Below are 26,743 nucleotides of genomic sequence, written 5' to 3' on the forward strand. Positions count from 1 at the left end.
ATACAATTAGTCTTTGATTTGGTTTAAGATTAACGTCTATATGCATTATAAATGCGCTAATCAACTCAATGGTGGAAAAAAGTTATAAAAAACCAGTCTAAACTCAAAATGATAAACTTTATATATTATATTTGTAATTTTTAATTCTCATATTATAATTACAATTAGTTCTTGATTATCCCCATTCATGTTACATTTTAAAAAAAAATCTTTAGGGATGGCAAAAAAGTTGTCATTGTGACATTAAAATTCCCGTCCACCGGACGAGTATAAAACTAGTTACAATTAGTTCTTGCTTATTCAAAATTTATCTACTCTTTAATAAAAAATATAATTACTTTGTCAATGTTTTAGCTAATTAATTCGATATATTTGTTTTTTGGCGTCATATATGCTCTAAACACGGCAACCTTTATTGAAACCAAAGAGCATACACACATGAATTAAACCTTAAATTGAGATGGATGAACAAGGCCAACAAACACATCGTAAATTGAAGACACATCGTTCTAAAACGGATTAGGACAAGTTTCAATGATTAAACGTTCTAAGGCGATCAAGAGTTATTTGAAAGGATAACTTGTCTTACAACACGAAAACGCCGTTAGCTGTAACACTCTTGGCAAACACAACATCGTCCCACTATTAGGCTATCCCATATCGGCCGTAGACAAGAGAGATATTTGGTTCATAAATAATGTCTTGCCTCTTCAATCACCAACGCGTTTTGGGCTTAGTTGACTGTGGAGCACATGAAAACTCCACGGTTAAGCGCGCTTAGGTGGAAGTAGTACTAGGATGGGTGACCACCTGGGAAGTCTCTACCTGGGCAACCAAAAACAAAGCCGTGAGTTCCCGGATAAGCAACCCATCGGAGGCAAAGCGGACAATATTGGTGGTATGAGAGGCCGGGATGTTAAATTAGCCTCGTTGCAGGAAGGAACGAGGTCCATATCTCTTCATAAACATTAAACATACGCACCCACTTAAACCACATAAACACTAAATAGAGCAATAAAAGCTAGATACATTATATAAAATGTATATAGAAAATTTAAGTAGAAATATAAAGATTACAATGTCATAAGTTGTTTGTCTGAAACATTATATAAAAAATTATATTTATAAGCTACACTCATAACTAAAACACTAATTTTGTTCAACATAACCAACAAGTTGATCAACACAACGAACAATAAATAAAGGAAATTGGATTTAGATAATCCTAATTATTGACTATTGGAAACTCACGAGTTGGTTGCTAACGGTTTCATATTTTAACATATTGGTTCCCAACGAGTTGCGACTAATAGAAGCTTAACTCCGTTAGTATTTGGTAGCTGGAAAAACGATTTTTTGATCTAGAAAACTCTTTTTTTGTAGAAAAAAAGAAAGCTCAAAAATTTCATCCTAAACCTATTTGTAACCTAAGATCGGACCTTTAGCGACAATTTTTTCTAGTTAAAGCTTATAACTATTGAGTTTGTCAAAAACCTAGAACCACCTTCAGAGCCATCGGTGGTAGAAAAGGAGGGTTGCACCAACTTCTTGATAGTGACAGACGGCGGTTTGAGGCAAATATGGCAAGCACCCAACCACTTAGACGACGAGCTAGGACTCTAACGATGGGAAGGAACGCATGTTCGGCGGTCCGATCCGTGAGAATAAGTCTATCCCTAACACGCAGGAGGTTTCCAGCGACGATGTTGGTGGTGACGGTGGTGGATGTTAGCGGTAGTGGTGATTATGGTGTTGGTGGTGTTCAGGTTGAGTTTTTCGGAAAACTGTTGAGTTTTCCGACAAAAACGTTTTTTCGGCGACCGATAACTAACGAAGTTAAGCTTTCGTTAGTTGAAAGTGTTATATGTCAATTCTCCATGATTAGAATTATGTAAATCCAGTTATTTTATAATTTTTGACCATTTTTTTCTTCTCTTTTTCCTACATTATGATCTATCCATAAACCAATCAACCATTTAGGTACTCATTCTCTCGTCGCATTTCAACATCAATTTATAAATAAAAATCGTCTCATAATTTATTTAACACGCTTATACATTTACTAGTTTTTATACTTCGTATCACGGGATTGCTTAAAATTTTCTTTTATAATATTGTGAATGTATTTTTTAGATTTTAGTTTATTTATTGTAAAAAGTTAATAATATACTTGAACCTATTTTAATTAACTTATGTTCGGTTATGTTCATTTTTTAATAAAACGATGAATGAGTTATCTACTTAATTTTTATTTTTATTCGTTTATGTTCATTTGTTATAATTTGAATATTATTTTGTTAAACTTTTCATTTAAGTTAAACTTAAACGAAAAAAGAATAATGTAACTAAATCCATATTGAGAAATTAAATTAGGGTTTGATTATGGGGTTTGTTTTACATTTTACGTGTCTAATATTTATATATTTTTCTGTATTTTAATTTTATTTATTGTTAGGAGTTTAATAATACACATAGGGTTTGATAATGAAAAAGGTTTCACAAATCAGTGAAATGTTATAACCCGTTTAAAAGCTATATGAGTTTTATGAGAACGATGACCTGCTAATTTTTTATATTATAAAATTGTTTCATAATTATAAATAATATATTTTAAAAAAATTGGATATTAATTTTTAGTATATCCCTGTTTTATATGATTTCTATATGGGTTTGGTGAGACCCATACCAATGAATTCGGTTCAAATGCATGAGAAACCATCATTTACAAATAAAACAATCTGGTGACTCGAAAGAAAATAAGAAGGTTTCGTTTATATATATTTAAGATATATCCTAAGTAGACCAAAAAAAAAGGCCATTCGTTTATTCAAATATAATTAACATGAATAAAAATCAATAATGTTGTGTTGATGGAAACAAAGAAACATGAAATACACATTTGATAGGAAATTGCGATGCAAAGAGGATCGACGATGACATGAGAGGTGATCAACAACAACAACAACAAGTGGGCACACAAAGCAACAATTAGGCATGAGTTGATGCCGACAAATGAGAAGAGTGATGGGTCATCGGCTTAAGACACGAGTAAAAAAATCCCAACATCAGATGTTCAAACATAAAAATAAAATATATAATATGAGTTAAATAGTATAACTCTTTTATTGTATTTTCTTACAAGAACCTCACTGACACTTATTTTCTTCGTCTAAGGAATCCCATCATAATAACATTTCTATAACTTATATTATTTATACAACATAAGGTTGTTCATGAGTCAAGTTGAGCAAAGTCAAACTCGGGCTTGCTCGACTTAGAAGGAAACTTAAGAATAAACACTTTTAAACATACAAAATGAAAATACATATTTAGACACTTGATTGTAACTTTAAATTGCAATATGTTAATTCAATCAACAAAAGATAGGTTTTTAAATCAGTTTTAATCAACAAAGTAGCATAAACTCATTTGAATTAACAATCTATTTGAATCCATTAATATCATAAACTACTTGTTTATCGACAATCATGGCCACATACTGTACAAACAAAGCTAACTTGGCTCGACTTGGTTTACATATATCTAAATAAATATAATTTGAACCAAACATACCCTTGGCTTGGGCTCGACTCGTTTACATACAAAGCCAACTTGGCTCGACTTGGTTTCAAACCAAGTCAAAAGCTTTTTCGAATGAGTATCAAGCCACGAGTTTTCTAGACCGCCCTATTACAACCGGGGTGCAAAGAAGCCGAGCCTAAGCCGTAAATGAATCTCTTTTAGTTATCGATATTGAACTCGAGCCTTGTTTATCTAAGTTTTACCTCTTTTGGGCGTATATGTTATAATTTCGCACTACATAGTTGAGCTCGAACTAAGATTTGCCTGGTTCAAGATATTACACAAGCTCGAACCAAACTTAGCCTCGTTTCATGTTTTATTTTTTCAAAACATATAAAAGTAATTAAAAACATATAGAAATTAATTAATAAATAATAACTGAACCAGACCTAAGCTTGAGAAAACAACTCACGAATCAAACTCAAGTTTTAAAAAATAACCCGAAACCAAACAAGGTTGAGTTCTAGCTCTCGTAAATTACTACCGGACGTTAAAAAAAAGTTTGGCAATGAAAGATATAAATCGTGAATTTTGGTGGGCGTAAATAATAGGGGAAAGACATGGACGGATCACCCTTAGAGCATTCTCATCCCATCCCTTATCCCCATCCCTATAATTTAGCTAAAAACTCATATTCCTTAAATTTATTTCTCACTTTTAAAAAACCTTCCACATCCAATCCCCCATTTCCTATCTCTATATTATTTTTTTATTATTTGTTTCTTCTTTTTTCATTCACAACCTTAACCACTATCTATTTTGTCTTATTGTCTATTTTGTCAAACAATCAAACCCATGAAACCGACTTGCGCTACTCATAAAAAAAAGATATTATACTTGCTATTAAAATTTCTATATAAATAGGAAAACGGATCATTGAAAGGCTAATCATTCAAAACCATACAATTAAAGTAAAACTATATCACAGAACGCAAACAATTAGATCATAACAAAGCATTAATACTCAAAAACTTAAATTCGACAACATATTATAACTTCACCAAAAGAAAGACTGCCTTTTTAACTTACGGTTATCTAAATTCGTCAACATCGATTAACGCTTCACTTGATGACGCTTAAAAAAACCACCAAAAAATAGTTAGCATCAAGTAATTACTAAACATTCAAAAAATAGTCTTCGGTCTTCAAAGTTGATTATCTAAATCATGGTGATGCCTCATTATGATTTCCCTTTGAAGTCCCTCAAAATATAGTCGTTGAATTTTAGACATGACACTCACATCCATCATCATAATTCTTTGATCTGAATCCTTCTTTGCAAGCTCTGCTTTCTCAGCTTCAATCCTCAACTTTTCTTTCTTTAACTTCAACCTTTCATCTTCAAGATGTAACTTTTTTTGCTCATTTGCGTTGTCATGCTCCATCTTCTCAGCCTTAAGACGATAATACTCTTTCTCTTGAGCACTCGACTCCTCTAAAAGGGTATACTTCATCTTTCTAAGTTGGATTATTTCCTCCGATTGAATGCTTTGGGCCTTTCGTTTTGCTTTTTCAGCTTTCCTACCCATTGGTCGGTCCAACTCGATAACATTCTCTGTGGGGGATGAGGTTGTGGTCGGGGTCGGGGATGGTACCGTCGTCTTCTTTTTAATTGTGTCATCTTTTGTGGTATATGAAATCCACTTAGGTTGGTCCTTTAATAGGTGCCAACAATGCTCGAACGGATAGATTTTTTTTACGTATTGATTGGTACATAATCTTTGCCCTGTCAAACTTTCATTTAAACCAATAAAATTCATGTCAGAAAAAACAAAATATAAATTAAAATACTCTCAACACAAGTAAGAACGAAATTTCTACCTTATCATGGTCAGTCAAGCCACTTTGATTTAACCGTTCAACTTGATCTAGGTACGAACAAAAGTAATTTGTGGCCTTTTGAATACATGACCATCGATGTGTTAAAGACTTCAATGACCGCTCGGTTGTGGTTTTTTTATATTGGTCAAAGTATTCCAAGACTTTTTCCCAAAATTGAGATTGCTTTTGATCAGTACCTTGAATGGCATCAATGCTACAATTTAGCCATGCAGAGACAAGCAACTTGTCTTCTTCAGAGACGAAGTTAGTACCCCTCACTGATCTCTTGACGTTGGTTGGATAAGTAAGAGGCAAGGGAGGAGAGTCATCTAGGGTCATATGAGAGTTTCCAGTAAGAAGGTTGGTGTAGTATTGGCTTTGTGAGTCCATATCTTGTCTTTCCATATCTAAAAGATTCACACACAATATATATGAAATGAAAAGATAAGACTATATTGTTTAGCAGGCTACCTAATTGACATGTTTAAATTAGTTTATAGTTTATAACATGAACAGCAGACGACTATTTTATCATTTTCATGTTACTCCAACAGGTGACATATAACTATATAAGTATAATAAGGACCTATATCATTTTCATTTTCATATAATATGTTTATAAATTTGTAATTTTGGCCCATTTGTTTAATGTAAAGTGGTTTTAAAAACTATCTTTTGATGTCCGGTGTATAAATGTGGAAACTATATGAAGTTAGTTGCTATTTATTGATATTTTCCTGTAGTAAGTTTTGGATTAGTTGAAAGGTGCTTACTTGTCTTACAATTTACCAAGGATTCAGGGAATAAAGTGGAAGAGTGCAAGCTAAAAGTGGTATATCTACTTACAACTTACAAGTCCATGAACTTCATATACTGGTAAGTTAAGAAAACTTTAGTGACAGTATATTTACACATAATCATACAAGGTTCGGTTCAGTTTCAGTTAAAGTCGAGCAACGAAGACACATTAACCATAACTGAATTCACATATATTTACACTCAAGTCACAAGCATAATGAAATAATTCAACAAACATACTCATTCTTCATAATGCAATAATACAACAAACAGAATCATACTTCATGGCATGATAGTCAACAATGTTTGGTTCAGTTAACTCTTGGTTACTTTAAAGCTCAGGCATATGCAGTTGCAGCATGAATTCAAATTTGGTAAAATACAAACATATAAGATTCGGTTCAGTTTCGGTTAAAGTCGAGTAACGAAATCACATTAAGCGTAACCATAACTGAACAGTCATTTCGGTTGGTAGCGATCTGGTTTGGTTCGGTTTTACATATCAACGGTTCGGTTTTGGTTTATAATTATCAAAAACCATTACTACCGGTTTGATTCACGATTAATATATCAAACACCTGGTGGGCATCAAAGTATTATGCTATATATAATTTTCAGTGGACAACATTGCCCTATACAAAACCCTAGAAATTGTACTATAGGGCTTGCATCGAATTGGGAATATATAAACCAAGAATACGAATTAATTACAAAGGATATATGAAACTCAAGTTGAATTACCCGTGAATGAAGACATTTTTTTGAGAGAGTGGACCGTTTGATCGATCACTGGCCAAAGAACGAAGGTGTGAATTCGATTAACACTATCCCATTTGGTGAAGTCCTATCAGAAGACAATTTGGTGAGGTAATGTAAAAAGATTGAGGTGGAGAAGATAAAAGAGAGGAGATAGGCGGGAAAGACGAGCGGGAGTTGGAAATAGGGGAAAGCTTTCTTGTTCCTAAATATGGGGTCAAGTTTGGTATTTTCTTAAATTTTAGAAATGGGGTAAAGGGATAGAGAATAGGATGGAGTAGCTTTTTAACTAATTTTCTTAAATTATAAGGATGGGGATGAGTTTAGGGGATGAGATAGGAATGCTCTTAATAGTTAAGACACCAGTGTCGGATTCGGTCCCCTTCCCCCCGGTCCCCGCCCTACCATACCATCATCATAATAATAATATTATTCATTCCTCTCTCTTTCTCTTCAATACCACCACCTCTTATCTAAATCATGCACTCACCGTAATTCCATTCCATTCCATCTCATTTTGTAACTAGTTCATTTCCCCTAATATTAATATTATTAAAGGTGAACCGTCTTCTTTTTTTCTTCTGCCAGCGGAAAGTTTAAAGTACCGTTTGGCAGCTATCCTGATTATTATTATTATTATACTCCAGTCACTTTCCACCACCAGCTGCTCCATTTATTATTATTATTATTATATGGAACCGTTTCAATTCGGCGAGGAGATTCAACGCCTGATGTCAGTGGCTCCACCGCCGGACTCCGGCAACTCCTTCACCGCGCTGCTAGAGCTTCCGCCCAACCAGGCCGTGAGGCTCTTACACTCTCCGGAACCTTCCTCGGTCTTTCTGCCAATCCAAACCGACAATTCGGTCAAACAAGAGCCGACTGATTCCGACTCGATGCATAATTCGTCACCGTCGGATCCGCTGGTCTCCAAATCCACCAAGCGGAAGGATAGAGAGAAAATTGTGAGTATATTCATCAATTTCATATGCCTGTTGTTTCAATTATGGCTAATTATGTTCTATTGTGAATAAATTAGGTTAAATCGACGGCGAAGAAGAGTAAAAGCGTTGCGGTTGACACTGACGGTGAGGAGCTGCCGTACGTTCACGTTCGTGCTCGGCGAGGTCAAGCTACGGATAGCCATAGTTTAGCAGAACGAGTAAGCATTATACTATTATTATCTCATGATTAGTGCAATTAATTAAGTTAATTAACATTAATCTCATGATTAGTTTAATTAACTTTTACTGATTTATTTTTAAATTTTTATTTGAAAAACCTGACATGTTACAGGTTCATTGGTTCTGTTATTTATTTACTTTTTAGAACAACTAAAGTTTATTTCCACCTAGAACCAATAGTCATTTGGCTATAAACACACCTCTTTGCCACTAGACCAAACTACTGGTAATTAGTTCTGTTAATAAACTAACCGGTTTAGTTGGTTATAGAATTCCAGCCTATAAACTGTCAATGTCCGGTTTTGACTATTTGACCAATAACCGGTTCAGTGGTTAACCACTAATCTCATAATTAGTATTATTAGCTTTTTCTATTTTGTTTTAAATTTACTTGGAAAAGACCGGTAAATTTTACTCGTTACAGGTTAACCGGCTTGGTCAATAATGTAACTGATTTTGATGGTTATAGATTTTAAGCCTAGTTAGTACCCAGTTATTTGCAATAACTGGATTTGACCGTTTTTGACCAATAGCCCGTGTTGATTGTTAGACCAATAACCGGTTTTGACTGTTTGATCAATAACAGGTTACAGTTAGTAACTGATATTCCATTCCAAAAACCGTTAATTGTAACTCTTAACTCAACACTTTTTGCAACTAATTTGCAGGCAAGAAGAGAGAAGATCAATGCTAGAATGAAGCTCCTTCAAGAGCTAGTTCCCGGTTGTAACAAGGTTAGCAATGTTCAATTTCGCTGTTCATCATATCACTTGCACTGATTACTTGTACCGTCGTAGTGTCGTTATACATTATACGGGAGGCCTCAAGTTCAAATCTTTTAAAAACAATATATGTCTGCAACTAATTTCATTCGGTTTTAGGAATAACGGTTTATTATTATTATTATTATTATAATTATAATAATTATTTATCTATTTGTTTTTTTTTTTCAGATTTCAGGTACAGCAATGGTGCTTGATGAAATTATTAATCATGTACAATCCCTGCAACGCCAAGTAGAGGTTCGTTTATCTGTCTTAAAACTGTTTAAACTAGGCTTGTAAGCGAACCGAACACGCACATGCCCCCTACCTGTACGTTTGGTTCATTTGCAGGCCTGGTTTAACCTTTTATTAGCTTCATATAATTATCAAACTTCTAGAAGACCACAATTACTGGTTAGCAAACAAACTTTGACCGACCGTGCATCATTTGTTATTGTGCAGTGTTTATCAATGAGACTAGCTGCAGTGCACCCCAACATTGATATCAACCTAGACAACATATTTGCTGCTGAGGTAACAATTAATTACATTTACAGTCCTTTTTATCTACTTTTATGTAATTTTACATGCTATGCTATAAGTCATTAATTCCTTTCGGTTTGGTATGCTTTTACCGGTACACAATATAAGCAAATGCATACAACATGAAATAAATGAACATCTGCCTCCATTTTGGTAATTGGACCACAAAAGTCAATTATTTTCACTTTGATTGGAGAAATTGTATTTACTCTTGTGGGACTGCACATTCAACCCACTGTTTAAAGAATTAATGGTACTTGCATAGTTGCATACATTAGTCATACAAAGATGCAATTAATGTGGTGAGTTAGAGTCATTGGGCCCGGTTGTTGTATGTGATAAGGGTGACACACTGAAGGGTCTACTTCTTTTTTGGTCAGCTTGTCTGACCCGTTTATTGGAATGATGCAGAGTGGGTCACTAATGGACTGTAGTTTTGCGGGTATGGTTTCACCCCAACCGTTGAGCCACCCGTTATGGCAACCTGATGGGTTACCCCAACAGCCACTGTGGGGAGTTGAAGAGATGAACCCTAATTTTATCACACCCGAAAACTCGCTTCTGAGTTATGATTCTTCTGGCAATTCAGGTTAATCTTCATTATTATAATAATTTTTTTAGGGCGGGGGAAAGGGTGGATCTGTCGGGTCAGTGGTCAACCTATAAACATGTAGGCTTGTAATGAACCAAACGAACACTAACGGAGCACGTTCATGTTGGTTCGTTTAACTTCAACCAAACAAAAGATCGAACACATACATTAAACGACCTTATTTTTCGTAAGAAAATGAACTTGTTCGTTTCTTTAAGAAAGTGAACTTGTTCGTGTTCGTTAGTTTAACTTTGATCGAGCAAACGACCCGAACATTAAAGAATGGAGTTTTCTTGTTCGTGTTCGTTTATTAAAGAATGAACTTGTTTGTGCTCATTTTTGTTTGTTCATTAACAATATAAATGAACGGTTCACGAGCGAATGTTATCGAACATAGATAAACGAACATAACTGAGTGAAAACCACTTAAAAGTAATTGTGAACATCAATGTGTTGGTCCAAAAAGTTATTAACACTAGACTAAATTGTTATGAGCCTAAACAATTGAACTGGATATATTAACGAACGAACATAAAAACATTTTAATGAACGAATATAATCGAACTTTCTTTCACAACCACAAATTAACAAACGAGACATGTATTCATGCTCATTAGGCTATCAAGTTAACGAACATGACACGGACTTTCCGCGAAATGGTTCAACGAACATTCGGTTCGTTTATAGGATTATAAAGTATAAACACACAATTGGATCTTTGGATTGTACGTTTTGGAAGTTGGAACTGGTAAAATTTGATTTAGAGTTGGCAAAATTTACGGGTTGGGTCGACCCAAAACCAATTTCTTTTAATACTAAATAGATCCCAAAATTACCTTTTTACCCTTGATTTAACAACTATTAAATTGTGTTTTATTTAACTTGCAGTTTCATTGTATACAAACCAGCTGAAAATGGAATTATGAAGACTTGGAGTTTTAGATAGTTGTTATAATATTACCACTAAAATTATAACAAGACTATCAATGTATTAAACAATTTGAAGATGACAAAAAACAAAAACATGAGAGAGATATATATTCAGTAACTTTCGATTGTTGCTGCTTCCTTTGTTACATAAGGTTCATATATATACAACTACTTTTACTATTTAGGAAACATATGCATTAAATTTGTGTTGAAAATGTTCATCCATTCACATGGATGTTTCTTTTCTTACACGTTTATAACACTCCCCCTTGGATGAAACATTTTCAAACTTCGCTGCCTCATTAAAAACCTTGCTAAAGGAAAACCCAATGGGAAAAAACTTTAGCTAAGGGAAAAAGAATGCAGTATATAGCTCCCCCTCAAATTGCAGGTCGTTACATTGTTCGTACATGGCGCATGCCAATATCATGAACATGTTTCCTGAATGTTGCTGTGGGAAGTGCTTTTGTGAAAAGATCAGCTGAGTTGTTGCTGGACTGGACATATCTCATTTCAACCTGATTGTCTTTAATAAGGTCTCGAGTATACTCAAAGTATCTTGGTGGTATATGCTTTGTTCTGTCACTTTTGATATATCCTTCCTTCATTTGCGAGACACAAGCTGCATTATCTTCATAGATAGGAGTTGGAATTCGATCTTTCTCTAGTCCACAAGAAATCAATATGTGTCGTGACATAGATCTTAACCATACACATTCTCTTGAAGCTTCATGCAATGCAATGACTTCAGCATGATTTGAAGATGTTGCAATGAGTGTTTGTTTCTGAGAACGCCATGAAATCGCAGTTCCTCCATTCTTAAATACATATCCAGTTTGAGATTTTGCTTTATGGGGATCAGATAAATAACCTGCATCTTCATAACCAACTAACCCTTCTTTTGAATGTTAGGATAAAATAAACCTAAATCAACAGTTCCTTTTAAATACCGAAAAATATGTTTAATGCCATTCCAATGTCTTTTAGTAGGGGATGAACTGAATCTTGCCAATAAATTAACTGCAAAAGAAATGTCAGGTCTTGTACAGTTAGTAAGATACATAAGTGCTCCAATTGCACTGAGGTATGGTACTTCGGGGCCAAGAATCTCTTCATTATCTTCGCAAGGACGAAATGGATCATTGTCAACATTGAGTGATCTAACAACCATCGGTGTGCTTAAAGGATTTGCTTTGTCCATATTGAAACGTTTTAAGAGTTTCTCAGTATACGTTGACTGATGCACAAGTATCCCATTATGCATATGCTCAATTTGTAAACCAAGACAATATTTGGTTTTTCCAAGATCTTTCATTTCGAATTCTTTCTTTAAAAGAGCAATTGCTTCATTAATTTCTTTTTATGTCCCAATTAAATTTAGATCGTCAACATACACAGCTATGATCATATATCCTGATGTTGTCTTCTTGATGAAGACACATGGACAAATAAGATTATTTGTGTATCCTTTGCTTATCAAATAATCACTCAAACGATTGTACCACATCCTTCCAGATTGTTTCAGTCCATACAAGGATCTTTGTAATTTGATGGAATACATTTCCTTAGGCTTTGAGCTTATTGCATCGGGGAGTTTAAATCCTTCGGGAATTTTCATATAGATGTCACTATCTAGTGATCCATACAAGTAAGCTGTGACAACATCCATAAGGCGCATCTCTAAATTTTTAGAGACTGCTAAGCTGATTAAATATCTAAACGTAATAGCATCCATGACAGGAGAATACGTTTCTTCATAGTCAATTCCTGGCCTCTGAGAAAAACCTTGAGCTACAAGTCTTGCTTTATATCTTGTAACTTCATTTTTCTCATTTCGTTTTCTCACAAAACCCATTTATATCCTACAGGTTTCATTGACTTTGGTGTAGTGACAATAGGTCCAAAAACCTTTCGATTGTTTAGTGAGTTTAATTCAGCTTGCATAGCATCTTTCCATTTGTTCCAATCTTGTCGATTTTTACAATCATCTACAGATTTTGGTTCAGGGTCATCATTTTCTTCCATGATATCGCTTGCCACAGAATAAGAAAATATATCATCAATATTTTCCATTTCATCTCGATCCCACATTATATGTGATTTACCATAGTTTATTGACAATTCTTTATTGGAATCATTTATTTCTTCCTGAGGAAATGTTATATCATTTATTCTTTCCTGAGGGAAGGTTTTGTCAATCATTCCTTCCTTAGGGTCAGTATCCTTCTCAGAACCCTTTCTTTTTCGAGGATTTTTATCCTTTGAACCGATTGGCCTTCCACGTTTTAAACGTTTTTGAGATTCATGAGGTGCATTATTATGGTTTTGCTTGCTTGGAATCTCAACTCGAGCTGGAGCATTAGCAGCTGGTATATGAGATTTAGTGACCCTGTTTATATCAGTAAATGCATCTGGTAACTGATTTGCAATTTCTTGTAGATGTATTATTTTTTGAACCTCTGTCTCACTTTGTTTTGATCTTGGGTCTAGGTGTAACAATGATGGCACACACCATGATATATCTCTTTCTTGCTTTTTCATTTCTCCCCCTAATGTCGGGAACATTGTCTCGTTAAAATGACAATCAGCAAAACGTGCTGTAAATACATCACCTGTTAAAGGTTCAAGGTATCTTATGATGGAAGATGTTTCATATCCAACATATATTCCCAACCTTCTTTGGGGACCCATTTTTGTGCGTTGTGGTGGTGCAATAGGAACATACACAGCACAACCAAAAATTCTAAGATGAGAGATATTTGGCTCATTTCCAGAAACAAGTTGTGTGGGAGAGTATTTATGATTTGCACTTGGTCTCACGCGGATTAATGATCCAGCATGCATAATTGCATGGCCCCAGATAGAAACAAGGAGTTTTGTCATCATTATTAATGGTCTAGCTATTAGCTGTAGACGTTTGATCAACGACTCGGCTAAGCCATTTTGTGTGTGTACATGAGCAACAGGGTGTTCTACAACAATCCCCACAGACATGCAATAATCATCAAAAGCATGTGATGTAAATTCTCCCGCATTTTCAAGCCTTACTCATTTAATGGTATAATCCAGAAAATGTGCACGTAATTTGATAATTTGAGCAAGAAATTTTGCAAAAGCAACATTACGAGTCGATAATAAAGAGATATTAGACCATCTGCTAGATGCGTCTATTAAGACCATGAAGTAACTAAATGGTCCACATGGTGGATGAATTGGTCCACATATGTCACCTTGAATTCTTTCAAGAAACATTGGTGTTTCTTTATTGACTTTTAATGGCGAAGGCCTTGTAATTAATTTTCCAAGAGAACAAGATGTACATTGAGGCATTTTATCTATTTTATGGATCTTTTGACCTTTCAGTGGATGCCCATGTGTATTTTCAATGATCATTTTCATCATTGTGGATCCTGGATGGCCTAATCTGTCATGCCATAAGTTTATGATATCAGAATCGCAACAATTTTCTTTGACTGCCATATGTGCTTGAGGCACATTTATATATGTATAATGCAAACCAGAATGGAGCATTGGCAATTTTTTCAATATTTGATCTTTGCTTATGATATGCAAATATTTTTCATTACTAACAGTCCTTGACTGAGTATCATATCCATTATGATATATGTTTCTGAAACTCAATAAATTTCTTGTTGATTTTGGGGAAAATAAAGCATTTTCTATTTTGAGCTTTGTACCATTTGGTAATGCTAAATTAGCTTTTCCCACTCCTTCTATCAAGTTTGTAGGACCTGATATTGTATTGATGATCCCTTTAGTTGGTTTCTTTTTATAAAAATATTTTTTAGATCTAAGTATAGTATGCGTGGCTCCACTATTCGCTATACATATATCTTCTTCATTTGTTTGATCTTGTGCTCCGGTGATTTTCATTTTAAATCTTGAAAAATATTAAGAAAGAAAAAATAAGTGTATAACGAAGACATATAATATTTTAATAAGAACTTTATTTAATTGAAACACAAGTAGTACATGAAAGAGGAACTACATAATTAAAGATAATGAGAACACACTTAATAACTGCATCTAATTATAGTAGTCAAGCAACTTTGTTTCAAAGTTCTACCCCAAAGTCTTCAACGCTCAGCTCAGCATTGATATTATTAAAGTTATCAACATGGTTCACTTCTTTCTCTTTTCCTATTAGAGAGGCTTGGTACAGTTCACACAGATGTGGAGCTGTGCGACAAACCTTTGCCCAGTGTACTTCCACATCTAAAACATGAAGTGCCATTGTTTTCGGACCTACCAGCTTCATTCCATTTATTTTGGTGGTTGGAATTGGTATTGTGTGGGACATGATAATTATTGGCTCTCTGGTTATGACCACGACCACGGCCACGACCACGACCGTAAGAGTTATTGTTCCATTTGAATGGATGCTTACGATCATTAAAATGCCTTTTGTCAAAATGACCACGTCCACGTCCTCGGCCTCGTCCTCGACTTTGTTCCCATTTATGATCAGAATTTTTATGAGAACTTTTGTGAGCAACATGTGCTTCTGGTATGGCTAATGAACCCGTGGGACGAGATTGATGATTTTTCATCAATAATTCATTATTTTTCTCTGCTACAAGGAGTAATGCATTTAGATCAGAGTATCTCTTAAAATTCTGCAAACGATAATGTGTTTGCAAGTTTATATTTGATGCATGAAACGCGGAGAAAGTTTTCTCTAACTTTTCTTCCTCTGTTACGGGATACCCACAAAATTCTAGCTTTGAACAAATTCGGTATAAAGCAGAGGTGTAATCATTTACCCTCTTAAAATCTTGGAACCTAAGACTGTTCCATTCATCTCTAGAAGTAGGAAGTAAAACTTCCTTTAGATGACCGAATCCGCTTTTCAAATCTTCCCATATCATATATGGGTTATCATAATTACAATACTCATGCTGTAGTAATTCATCAATATGTTTATGGATGAAAACATCAGCTCTTGCTTTATCCTGGTCAGAGCAATCATTGTATTCTTGGATTGCGTCTAACACATCCATAGATTTTAAATGTCTTTTGACATTTGCTGTCCAAGACATATAATTTTCTCCAGAAATGTTGAGTGCAGGGAATTCGAGTTTTGCTATATTTGACATTTTGTTGCTAAACATAATAGAGCAAATAATAAGATAAATATTAGAATCCATATATATCAATCAACAATGAGATACAATACATTGGTAGAGCTATAAACATATAAAAGAAAAAGAAAATGCCGAAATCTTCAGATGGGAGATTAAAAATTAGAATGAGAAGTAGTATAAGCATTATAGTGACCAACATCAAAACCGGGTGAATCATTTTGAGAATTTTATCTTAGATAAATTTAATAAGAAGAATGTTTGTTGTAAATGAAATGGGGTTAATGATTGGTTATTTATAGTGAAAATTTATAACCCTTTTATAACGGTTATATTACCGTTTATAACGGTAACATTACCGTTTGTGTGTGTGTATATATATAATATATAATATTAATTATTTAAAGTAAGATAATAAATAAGATATTAAATACAGTTTATTTTATAAAATATATAATTAGTATGCACAATAATAAGAATAGAATTGTTAGTGTAAATAAATCTAACTTCTAAATGAGATATTAGTGTGCATATATAAATAAAAGTTAGAATAGTTATCAAATTTTAATAACAATGTTTATACACATTATTGCTATTACTCAGTATATTAGTTAGTATATGTATATGCATAGATATATATCTAATGTACATAATTAAAGAAGTGTTTATGATGCTTATGTAGGTACCTTTGTGTCTATTACCTTTCTTGGTTAGGATATAAGCGGCTCGTGCTGATAACGTGTTATAATATTACCACTAAAATTATAACAAGACTATCAATGTATTAAACAATTTGAAGATGACAAAAAACAAAAACATGAGAGATATATATATTCAGTAACTTTCGATTGTTGCTGCTTCCTTTATTACATAAGGTTCATATATATACAACTACTTTTACTATTTAGGAAACATATGCATTAAATTTGTGTTGAAAATGTTCATCCATTCACATGGATGTTTCTTTTCTTACACATTTATAACAATAGTCAGTATTTTGTATATATATTGGAAGATAGTACTTGATAGAAAATAGTAGTTTATGCTATTAGAATCAAATCATTGATATTAGGTTTTTAGAAATCAAGTTTGAGTGGTCAAAATTAGTAATTTAGTATCAGTTATTTTATATATATATATAGTTGGACTCTAGCAATCATTTCTGAGGAGCAGCCACAGTATTGTTCCCTACATGATACTATTATTAATTTCTGGTCTCTTCTGTACAAGTTGTTATTTTATGAACCAATACAACTTTTTGAGTAGAAATTATTGGTCACAATCACATCATTCAAGAGTAAACCAGTGGGACACGTTGGCTCTGGGTGCAAACGAGTTGAGTTGCTTGTGAGCTATTTAAGATCGACCGGGCTGGGCCTACACCTCAAATAAAGTTTGTTTTGTTATCAAGCCCGAGCATTCATTTTAAGGCTTTATGTTTGTTGAGCTATAACAAACGTAGTGTATTTTTGAATTTGAACTATTTTGGAATTCTATATATTAACTTCACATTGTTGAGGCGGGCACTAGCTCGTTTAAGGTATTGCATACGAGCTAGAGCCTATAATAGGTTCATTTTTAATTAATTAATTAATTAAAATAAACGAGTTGAGCTTGGTTCGAGCTCGAGCTTGAAAAAACGACTCATGAGGCGTAGAAAAATTGCTCGAGTTGATCCGAACTCGAGCCTAGTCAAAGTAAGGATCGGATCGGCTCGTTACACCCCTAGCTGGCTCGCTTTCCACTCATCCCATTTAGCTAAAAGAGTTCGAGTTTAACGTGTTTTGAGCCTGTAAATGCAGGTTTTAAAAGCTCAAGACTTGGGTCGCTTCATTTACCATTCAATTAGTTTATTTTAATTATGTTTTTGTGATTATAGCTGAATATATAAGCATATTTGATATTTGATGTTTCATTTTATATGATTGTACATAAGAATATATAGGAGTTAATTATTACGTTATAACATTATAGAACTAGTATGTTTGTTTAGGCTGGAATTTCTACTGGTTACATAAGAACTAAGATTACGTTTATTGTATAAGCTTCGAGTTACGACTGATCTTGTTAAGTCTGGTCATATCGTGAATAGTTTACGAATAACCTGGTTTTCTTACACCTGATTTATTGTCTATATTACGATACTTCACTAGTTAAAATGATGACTAAGATTGACTATAATAATAATAATAATTCATCTGTCTTCTCTTTTCAACTTATGCATGTAACATAATTTTAAATTATGTAAGTACCATCTACAAGAGATAAAGTAACTCCAAAAAAAAGTTGTTATAAGAGTACTATTTAGGCTTTTAGGTATTGTGGACCTTGTGACTGTGAATTATTTATTGCATTTAATGTGTGCATAAATTTTAAAAATTAAAATACATGTTGTTAGTTATCACGGAGGTGACGAAATGGGCTATGTGAGATGCAATATTAAAATATATATATATCTACATGTAAGATAAGTACAAGAACGGATATATTGTAAAGAGTACAAGAATGGTCAATGGATACCATGGTGTGACGAAAGTAACGTATCGAATTATACTAGAGACCATCCTTGTATAGAATTTGAACCATCACACATATTATTATATTAGTGGGAAAATAATTTTAAGTCGGAGTAGAGTTGTGGTTAGAAATATAGATTGCTCTTGACTCTACCTCTAAACTATCGGGTTTTTACTTTCATGCAAGTCGCTAAGTAATGAAGCGAAACTAGGAAGTTGCTATTAGTGATCTTAGTTTCCATGAATGCTCAGTTAATAGTAATGCCTAGGTAACACTGGTCGTACTTGATAGGGTCAAGTTGCTCCTCACTGGTAACACCGGTCGTACTTGATAGGGTCAAGTTGCTCCTCACCAGACTTATTACTAATAATTAATCCCCACTGCTTGTCATAATCATTCAGCTTTATGTAATCCCAAACATAATTTTCGATGATATTTTAGCAAGGTGTCATTAAAATTTTCTAGTTATAAGACCTACTCCAAGGGCTTTGCTTCTTGGAGACGACTTGGACCCCGCCTGGGTGTTGCCCCCCACAATTTGAGGCAAAACCCGTTAGAACCCTTAGGTTCATTGGCTTTTAAAATTATTACAGTTTTGAACAATGCATACTTCACATCTACAATCTGGTATTGATGTATTGCATAGTTTAACTTTGGTTTGAAAAATCCCAATTAACAAAATGACTTAATAACACAAGAACCACCAACACTTGCCACCACAACCTAACAAAAGTTAGGCAAGACTCGACATACTGGTAGATGTAAGACAACAATAGCGTGAATGTCACTACCAACAGTTACCGCCTTAGATCAATAGTGAGCCCCGACAAAGCAACAACTTGCTTGAGGTAAAACTGGTTATCGTATGATCTCCATATGAGTCACAGAGTTCTTGAGACAACGTGTCACACATTAGTAAATTTTAAAAGATGTTCATTATTAATATACTCTTGCTTTCTGTCACACTAAAATATATGTAGCAACAAATTATCATTTTCTCAGTTTTGTAGGCTTAGTAATTTGTAGTTAAATAATCATTGTTATAAAGATCGTTGTATTGGTTTAAAAACTAAAATGTAAAACCGTTGCTAAATAATAATAATAATATAATTTATCTAACAAATAAATCTTGTATCGAATTATATTGTGAATTTTAAGATAGTCACGATAAATTAATACAAAGCTACTGGTCCAGTAGTTAATTATTTGTTTGGTAATTATAGTGTAATCGACATGTATTTTAGTAAATTGAATTGATTTGTCGATCGAGGTAATAACGTGACGATTAATCAAGTTAGGTGATGTGGGAGTGAGAGCTTGTTTAACGATTAACAACTTAACACTTATATAGTTATATTGTTTGGGTCTTATAATTGAACTTATTTAAGGGGTTATTGTTCTTGGGCTTAAGTACAATATAAAGTGGGCTTCTTATTATTGATTTCGGCTCATATGAGAACTGGTTTTGGTTAAAAAACTGATGTAATAATCTCTAAAAATTCACTCAATCGAATGTTCTGTTAATAAGGGATATACACACACATATAAAGACGGTTACAAGATCCATCAATTCTATATACAGTCATAGATTCTTTGAAGCCGAAAATTCCAAGATATAATTCTCTGTTTAATATGATAAATCATTGTATGTAACCTACAAATAGTTGCATACTTACATACAAGTTCTAGATTTGTTTAATTGTTTGATTTTGGGTTATTGACTTTAATATACACAACATAATTTACGTGTCAGAACTGAATGTCCCAATCTTATTGGATTACAAGAACATTGACTAATGTTTTCAAATACTTGTTTCACGACAATAATAAAATAATCAGATTTGAGAAATAATTAAACGTTAATGACGACATAAGATAAGGTCACTTTGAAAGTTCAGCAGCTTATAAATTATTTGTCAAAACAAAATGTCACTCTCATTGGATTATAAGAACATTTAACTAATGTTTTCAAACACCTTCACAACAATAAAATAACCAGAGTTTACGAAATAATTAAAAGGTAATAACGACATAAGATAAAGTTAGTTTAATTGAAAGTCCAAAGATTAAAATTCAAATATTTAAAGCAACAATGCCGAACAAAGTTATGTGCAAAAACTACAGCTTCACTTATAATTCGGACACAAACCTTGTAACTTACTCTAAAGTACCAAATTAAGAGGATGTCACAAATATGCTGTTTTTTTGGCATATACATATTTCAGGCAATGTTTTTATTTGGCAAAAGCTTCATAAAATACACAAACAAATTTCAGGTGTACCCTTTATAGTTTATACCGATAGTTAGAAAGGTTTTATAGCGTAGAAGCTTCATCCACTTTGTAAGTTTAGTAAAGAAACAGATTCTTAAAAATGGAATATATCTAGTTGATATATTAATTGATTGTTCTTTTTAAAAGGAAATTTATTGTAACTAACATTTATAAATTTACACAATCTTGTTGTTGATAAATTTTTGTTAGGGTATGTATATATGTTTGTATACTTGTTAGGAACCTTTTGTGCATGAACCCGACGTCATAATAACTCGAAACTTCAAAAAAATTACAGGTTTGAAATGGGTATGATATTAACAATGGGGTACCCAACCAACTACTTAAACCTATTGAAGAGGTAGGTCCCAGCAGAGCCCAGTTGGACCCGCAAGACTCACCTTGAAGAGGGACGTCTGCGCAGAAACCAACTGGATCCGCAGGACCCACCATGCTCAGAGACGTGACGTCCTTACGCGCAGTACGCAAGCTGTTCCCGCAGGAAATGCCTCCCAATGGTGAAGGACTCTGCCTGTTCCCGCAGCTGCGGATACAAGCCATCAGGGAAGGCCACCCGCGCAGCAAGGCTACACGCACAAGGCACTTAGCTCTCAATCACTCAGTGTCACCTGAAGGAATGAGCAAAGCCGGGAACAATCCCGCACAAAGGCGGGAGGGGGAATACTCCCGCCCAAAAGCCAGTCCGTACGATACGGGAAGATCTTTTGTACTGTACCTGACGAGGTATGGGCAAAAGATCTGACTAAAGATACGACAGCTTATTGACAACAGTATGGCGAGCAGCATGCTCTTGTACTGTATGTCACTATTAGCCGCTGCCTACTCACCAACTCCTGTCATACCACGTGCATAGCCGGCAGTTGGTGGAAAAGGAATAGTACACAGCAGGCCTGGTCACTATCAGCCGCTGCCTACCCACCAACTACCAGCAGGGCACGTGCGTAGGCCACAGTTGGTAGAACAGGAATACTATTCAGCCGGCCACACCTCCTTGGAAACCTACCTTCGGCTATAAATACCCCAAATGGTATGATCATCTCATCTTATCATATTATCATCATATACTATCTCGTATTACATATTATACCTGATATCTGCTCTAGCAATCTCTTAATATACATTTATATTTAAAGAGTAATCTAGTCTGATTCTCACGCCGGAGGGTGGTCACAAGGAGGAACCCCCCCCTTCTCAGTGACAAGCTCACGGTGTCTGTTTTGCAGGTTATCAGAAGAACCATCTTTACCGGGTCCAACCCCTCGTGGGAAACATATATCTAACCCCCAGATTATCCGTAATCTGCCCGGGGTCCGGTTAGTGTTTCTTCATTGGCGCCATCCGTGCATAAAAGCTAGAACTTCATTTCTTTTCAGTTTTTTCAAACTTCTGGAAAGATGGTTAAAGAAATTCCGGTAACCACAACCCCAGCTACTGGGAGGAATACCGGCTACACAGTTTTTACAAACACTACCCCGGTTACCCAAGCCGGGGCAAGTGAAGTAAATTTTACGAACACTACCCCAGTTACCCAAGCTGGGGCAAGTGCAGTAAATAATCGCTCACTGGGACTCACCGATCCCCAGTTAGAAAAACGAACAAGGCTCCCCCGCCAAACACTCGATGAAGTTAAGGCATGGGCGGAGGCACGTCAGAAGGAATTCCAAGCTGAGTTGGACGAACGCTTGCGTTCCGTCCAACAGGCTGACGAATTCGAAGAATATTTGGACGATGATTCGGAGGAATCCGATAGAGACGCAAACCCTCGTCATAAGGCGAAAGGGAAGCGTAAAGAAACGGACTCCCAACCGAGAAGGCGTTTTGGGGAAGCCTTCAAACCAAAAAACCCAGGTGGAAGCCCACGTGACTTTTCCAAAACATTTAGACCAACTGTTGCAAATGCGGGAACGTCCAAATTTGCAAGGGACATTGCGGAAGCAATTGCCCCAAAAAGTGCCAAACAAATGTCCAACATAGGCACATATGATGGTATATCTGACCCAGACGATCATTTGAACAAATTCATAGCGGGGGCAACCGTCAGCAATTGGACGGAACCTACGTGGTGTTACATGTTCCAAATGACGCTTGTTGGGCCAGCTAGAGCGTGGTTCGATCGTCTACCGGTCAACCACATCTACGACTGGGCAGACTTCCAACAGAAGTTTAGCCAACACTTCAGCCAACAACGAAAGTATACCGAAGAGCAATGGACAATCCTCAAATGCATTCGAGAGGAAGATGAATCTTTGCCAGACTTCATCACTCGCTTCAACTCAAAGAAGCTAAGTCTGGGTAACATTAGCGAAGATCTTGTTCGCGCTGCTTTTATTCAGGGTGCGAACGACCCAGAGCTCATCCGCACCTTAACGGGTAAAGATGGCATGCCATCAACATGGGATGCCATCATGACAGCAGCTAAACGCTTTGCGGAAACGGAGAAGCAACTGGGTAGAGATCTCCCACATAGCACAAACCTCTACACCCAGAAAACAAGAGAAGACAACGTCCTTACCGCCCGACTAAACAAAAAGCGGAAGCTAGGCATTTGGCAGTCAAGGGTAAACTTTGACACCTCATCCGGCTTGCAACAACGGTTAGGCGGAAGGGATAACGTACGGTCGAACCAGAACTCCAGATGGACGCCACTCACCAAAAGCGTCACCGAGATATTCGCCACTGAGGAGCTCCCATGGCCAAAGGCTCCAATAATCCGACATCGTCCCAATGCTGATCGGAGCAAATACTGTGACTTTCACAGGACAAAAGGCCACAACACTGAAGAATGCACAGACGTAAAGGACATGGTCGAAGCATTTGTCAGAGATGGGACGCTCGCGCACCTCGTGGCGCAATGAACGCTGAGCAGGCTGATGCGTGTAGAACCCCAGCTGGGGAAAACGAATAAAATTGCAGCTTCAATGTGGAGACTACATGCTGCGTAAAGAACGAGATCCCGAACCAGGTGCATATCGGCTCGATGGCACTCCCATCCCAACAACATGGAAGGGAGCTCAATTACACAGTTTGCATGTAGATCAATTCCAAATTTGTAAAGAAAAGGCCCAGAGCCACTTCTAATGGAAATGATTCTCCTTAGAACATCGACGCTGATGATTTTACATTTATACTTTATGAACTATCAACACTGATGCCGGTTTTCACCGCATACATAAGTGTGAAAGTCGTTACGTGGGGAAGGCGGCAAAACCCGCATAAACCCAAAAAACGGCAAACCTTCACGCAGGTCAGTTGAAGGGTAAAGTTCAGTCATCCCACTAAATGAAAGTGCCGGTCTATCCGCATGAATCATGATAGAGGAAACTGAACACTAACCTATTAACAACCGTGCGTCGAACGGTTAATTTATTCAACACGGATATGCCGGTTTTCCCGCATAATTACGTGGAAAGTCGTTGCGTGGGGAAGGCGGCAAAACCCGCATAAACCCAAAAAACGGCAAACCTTCACGCAGGTCAGTTGAAGGGTAAAGTTCAGTCATCCCACTAAATGAAAGTGCCGGTCTATCCGCATGAATCATGATATAGGAAACTGAACACTAACCTATTAACAACCGCGCGTCGAACGGTTAATTTATTCAGCACGGATATGCCGGTTTTCACCGCCTAATTACGTGGAAAGTCGTTGCGTGGGGAAGGCGGCAAAACCCGCATAAACCAAAAAAACGGCAAACCTTCACGCAGGTCAGTCATAGGTAAACTTTGGTCAACTAAATGAAAGTGCCGGTCCTAACCGCACAAATCATGAGAGGAAACCGAACCTATTGACAACCGCGCGTCGAACGGCTAACTTATTCAAAACAGAGAATTTCTAACAAAATGATGAGAAAACCTACACGCATGTCAGATATAGGTAAAGTTTAGCCATCCTACTAAGTGCAAGTGACGGTCCTACCCGCACAATCACGAAAGAGGAAGCAAAACTTCAACCTATTATCTACCACGTTCAAAGGTTAACTTATCCTAAACACTTAGAAATTTCAAAAAAGATGAGGAAAACCTCCACGCAGGTCAGATATAGGTAAAGTTTAGCCATCCTACTAAGTGCAAGTGACGGTCCTACCCGCACAATCACGAAAGAGGAAGCAAAACTTCAACCTATTATCTACCACGTTCAAAGGTTAACTTATTCTACACACTTGGAAAATTGCTAATTTAAACTAAAGTATGCAAGTCATATAACGTTTATAAAGCAAGGAATCCAGTGAAAGTAGCGGTCTTACCCGCACAAAGATTTATATTTCATAATATTCATTACAAGAATGGCCGGGTAACTACCCGCCTACAAGAATATAAATCTATACAAGCTAAATCTATCCTAGCAGTGGGAAGGGATCTTCAGGATCAAGCTTCAGGGCCACTTCCACTTGGACCAGCACCATCAGTAGAGCGTGGCAGTTCAAGGAAAGCTTTAAGGATAGCTAGCCCATCATCAGCAGCAGCAACTTCGTTTACCTTCTCCACCACCGGATGCGGGAAGGCGGCATACTGATTCACTGCTTGGTCGTATACAGCTTCAGTATCTACATCAAATAAAGGGAAGTTGGAAGGCGGGATGCCTTTCTCAACGAACCCTAGACCAAGCAGGAAACCGGCCTTTTCCCCATCCTCATGAGAAGCGTTGAGGGCTGCGCTCATAGCATCGTCATAAGACGTCTCCGTGAAGACTCGATGCACAACCTACAAAAAAGAAAATATACAAGTATCAGAACCTTTTCTATTTACAAAGAAAAGCGTGAAGACATGAAGCTAAACATACCTGAGACAACGCTTCTCGAAGAAGCCATTCCTTGGCAACCAGAGCCTCCTGGAGGGCAGCTTGAGCTTCGTTACGGGCGCGTTCGCCTTCACTCTTGTTGAGGTTGGCAAGCAACACTTCTTTAGCCGCAGCCTCTTCGACGCCCTTTAGCTTCCGCTCAGTGTGGTCAAGCACCCCCCTCTGGTCCAAGATCTCTTGGAGCTTTTTGGCGTCTTCCATCGCCAAGGCATCATGAGCCTGCTGGAGAGCCTCTAATTTGGCTTTAAGCTCCTCATTCTCCACGCGTAGAGGCTCAGCAACAGCTTCAGCCTTGGTGGCCCTCTCGGTTGCGTTCCTTGCAGTTTCCTTAGCCAGCCGAAGATGTTCGTTAACAGCTTGGGCAGCCTTGGAACGGGCCTCGAGCCGGGCCTGAACTTCAACCTCGAGGGCCTTGAAGGCCTTCTCCTTTTCCGCAGCCACTGCGGTAAGCTTTACGTTCTCCTCCCGGACAGCCCGCGCCCGAGCTACTTCTTGAAGGCGAGCTGCTTTTAACTTGTCGTTTTCACGACAAAGCAGCTCGACGCGCGGCTGCATCCGGGCCAGGAGAACCCGAAGCTCATCGGTTAGCCTACCCTCCTGGTAGCTAGCCATGGCTTCCCCCAACGCACCACTGGGAGCTGCGTGACGAGCCCACTCCACGCACTCCACAGGTGTGCTAAGGGTTGTTCCTCGGCGGATGTTCCATCTCGTGGAACATACACTTCATTGGAATCCGACACTGCAAAAAACATAAAGCAGTTAGGAAAAGATGATAAAAATATGAAAAGGGCCAAAAGAACCCTACGCACCTGTAGGGTCAACAACAGGCCGATAGCCGCCGAACCCATCACCTGAACCCAAGGGAAATCCATCCAAGAGGTCAGGCAGATGGGAAGGAGGCAGAGGTTGGCGATAAGCCCCATGCATACCTGAAGGATCGGCCGTCGTTGCCGATGACGGAGGAGGCATGGTAAAAGCCGCCGCGGTCGCCGCTGCGGAATCTGCAGCAAAAGTAACCGCCGGCTCAGTGAAAGATGCGTTAAAAATGGCACTCACAGCCGGCGGT

The 26,743-nt window shown here is 36.7% G+C and overlaps 1 protein-coding gene across 2 annotated transcripts; it reads left to right on the forward strand.

Annotated features, from left to right (window-relative positions):
* The first annotated feature begins 7,420 nt into the window (after positions 1-7,420).
* Positions 7,421-10,987, forward strand: LOC143529354 (transcription factor bHLH48-like). Of its 2 annotated transcripts, XM_077025172.1 has the most exons (7): positions 7,423-7,922; positions 7,997-8,119; positions 8,810-8,875; positions 9,095-9,163; positions 9,368-9,439; positions 9,860-10,037; positions 10,929-10,987. In XM_077025172.1, exons 1-7 carry the CDS (start codon positions 7,650-7,652, stop codon positions 10,964-10,966), a joined length of 819 nt encoding a protein of 272 aa, XP_076881287.1. In that variant the 5' UTR covers positions 7,423-7,649; the 3' UTR covers positions 10,967-10,987. The 2 variants fall into 2 exon arrangements, with proteins under 2 accessions (XP_076881288.1, XP_076881287.1); XM_077025173.1 differs by lacking the exon at positions 9,368-9,439 and having other exon boundaries at positions 7,421-7,922.
* The last annotated feature ends 15,756 nt before the right edge of the window (positions 10,988-26,743 follow it).

The sequence above is a fragment of the Bidens hawaiensis genome, unplaced genomic scaffold (genome assembly GCF_021521415.1).
Source record: "Bidens hawaiensis isolate Kalapana, Puna unplaced genomic scaffold, B.hawaiensis_p1.1 tig00008535_1, whole genome shotgun sequence".
Lineage (NCBI taxonomy): Eukaryota > Viridiplantae > Streptophyta > Magnoliopsida > Asterales > Asteraceae > Bidens > Bidens hawaiensis.

What these genes read in the sequence shown, in the direction of transcription:
- LOC143529354 (XM_077025172.1), top strand. Translation starts at nt 7,650, where the DNA reads ATGGAACCGTTTCAATTCGGCGAGGAGATTCAACGCCTGATGTCAGTG. An exon ending in GGAAGGATAGAGAGAAAATT is followed by an intron (nt 7,923 to 7,996) that starts GTGAGTATATTC and finishes TGAATAAATTAG; the next exon opens with GTTAAATCGACGGCGAAGAA. An exon ending in TAGTTCCCGGTTGTAACAAG is followed by an intron (nt 8,876 to 9,094) that starts GTTAGCAATGTT and finishes TTTTTTTTTCAG; the next exon opens with ATTTCAGGTACAGCAATGGT.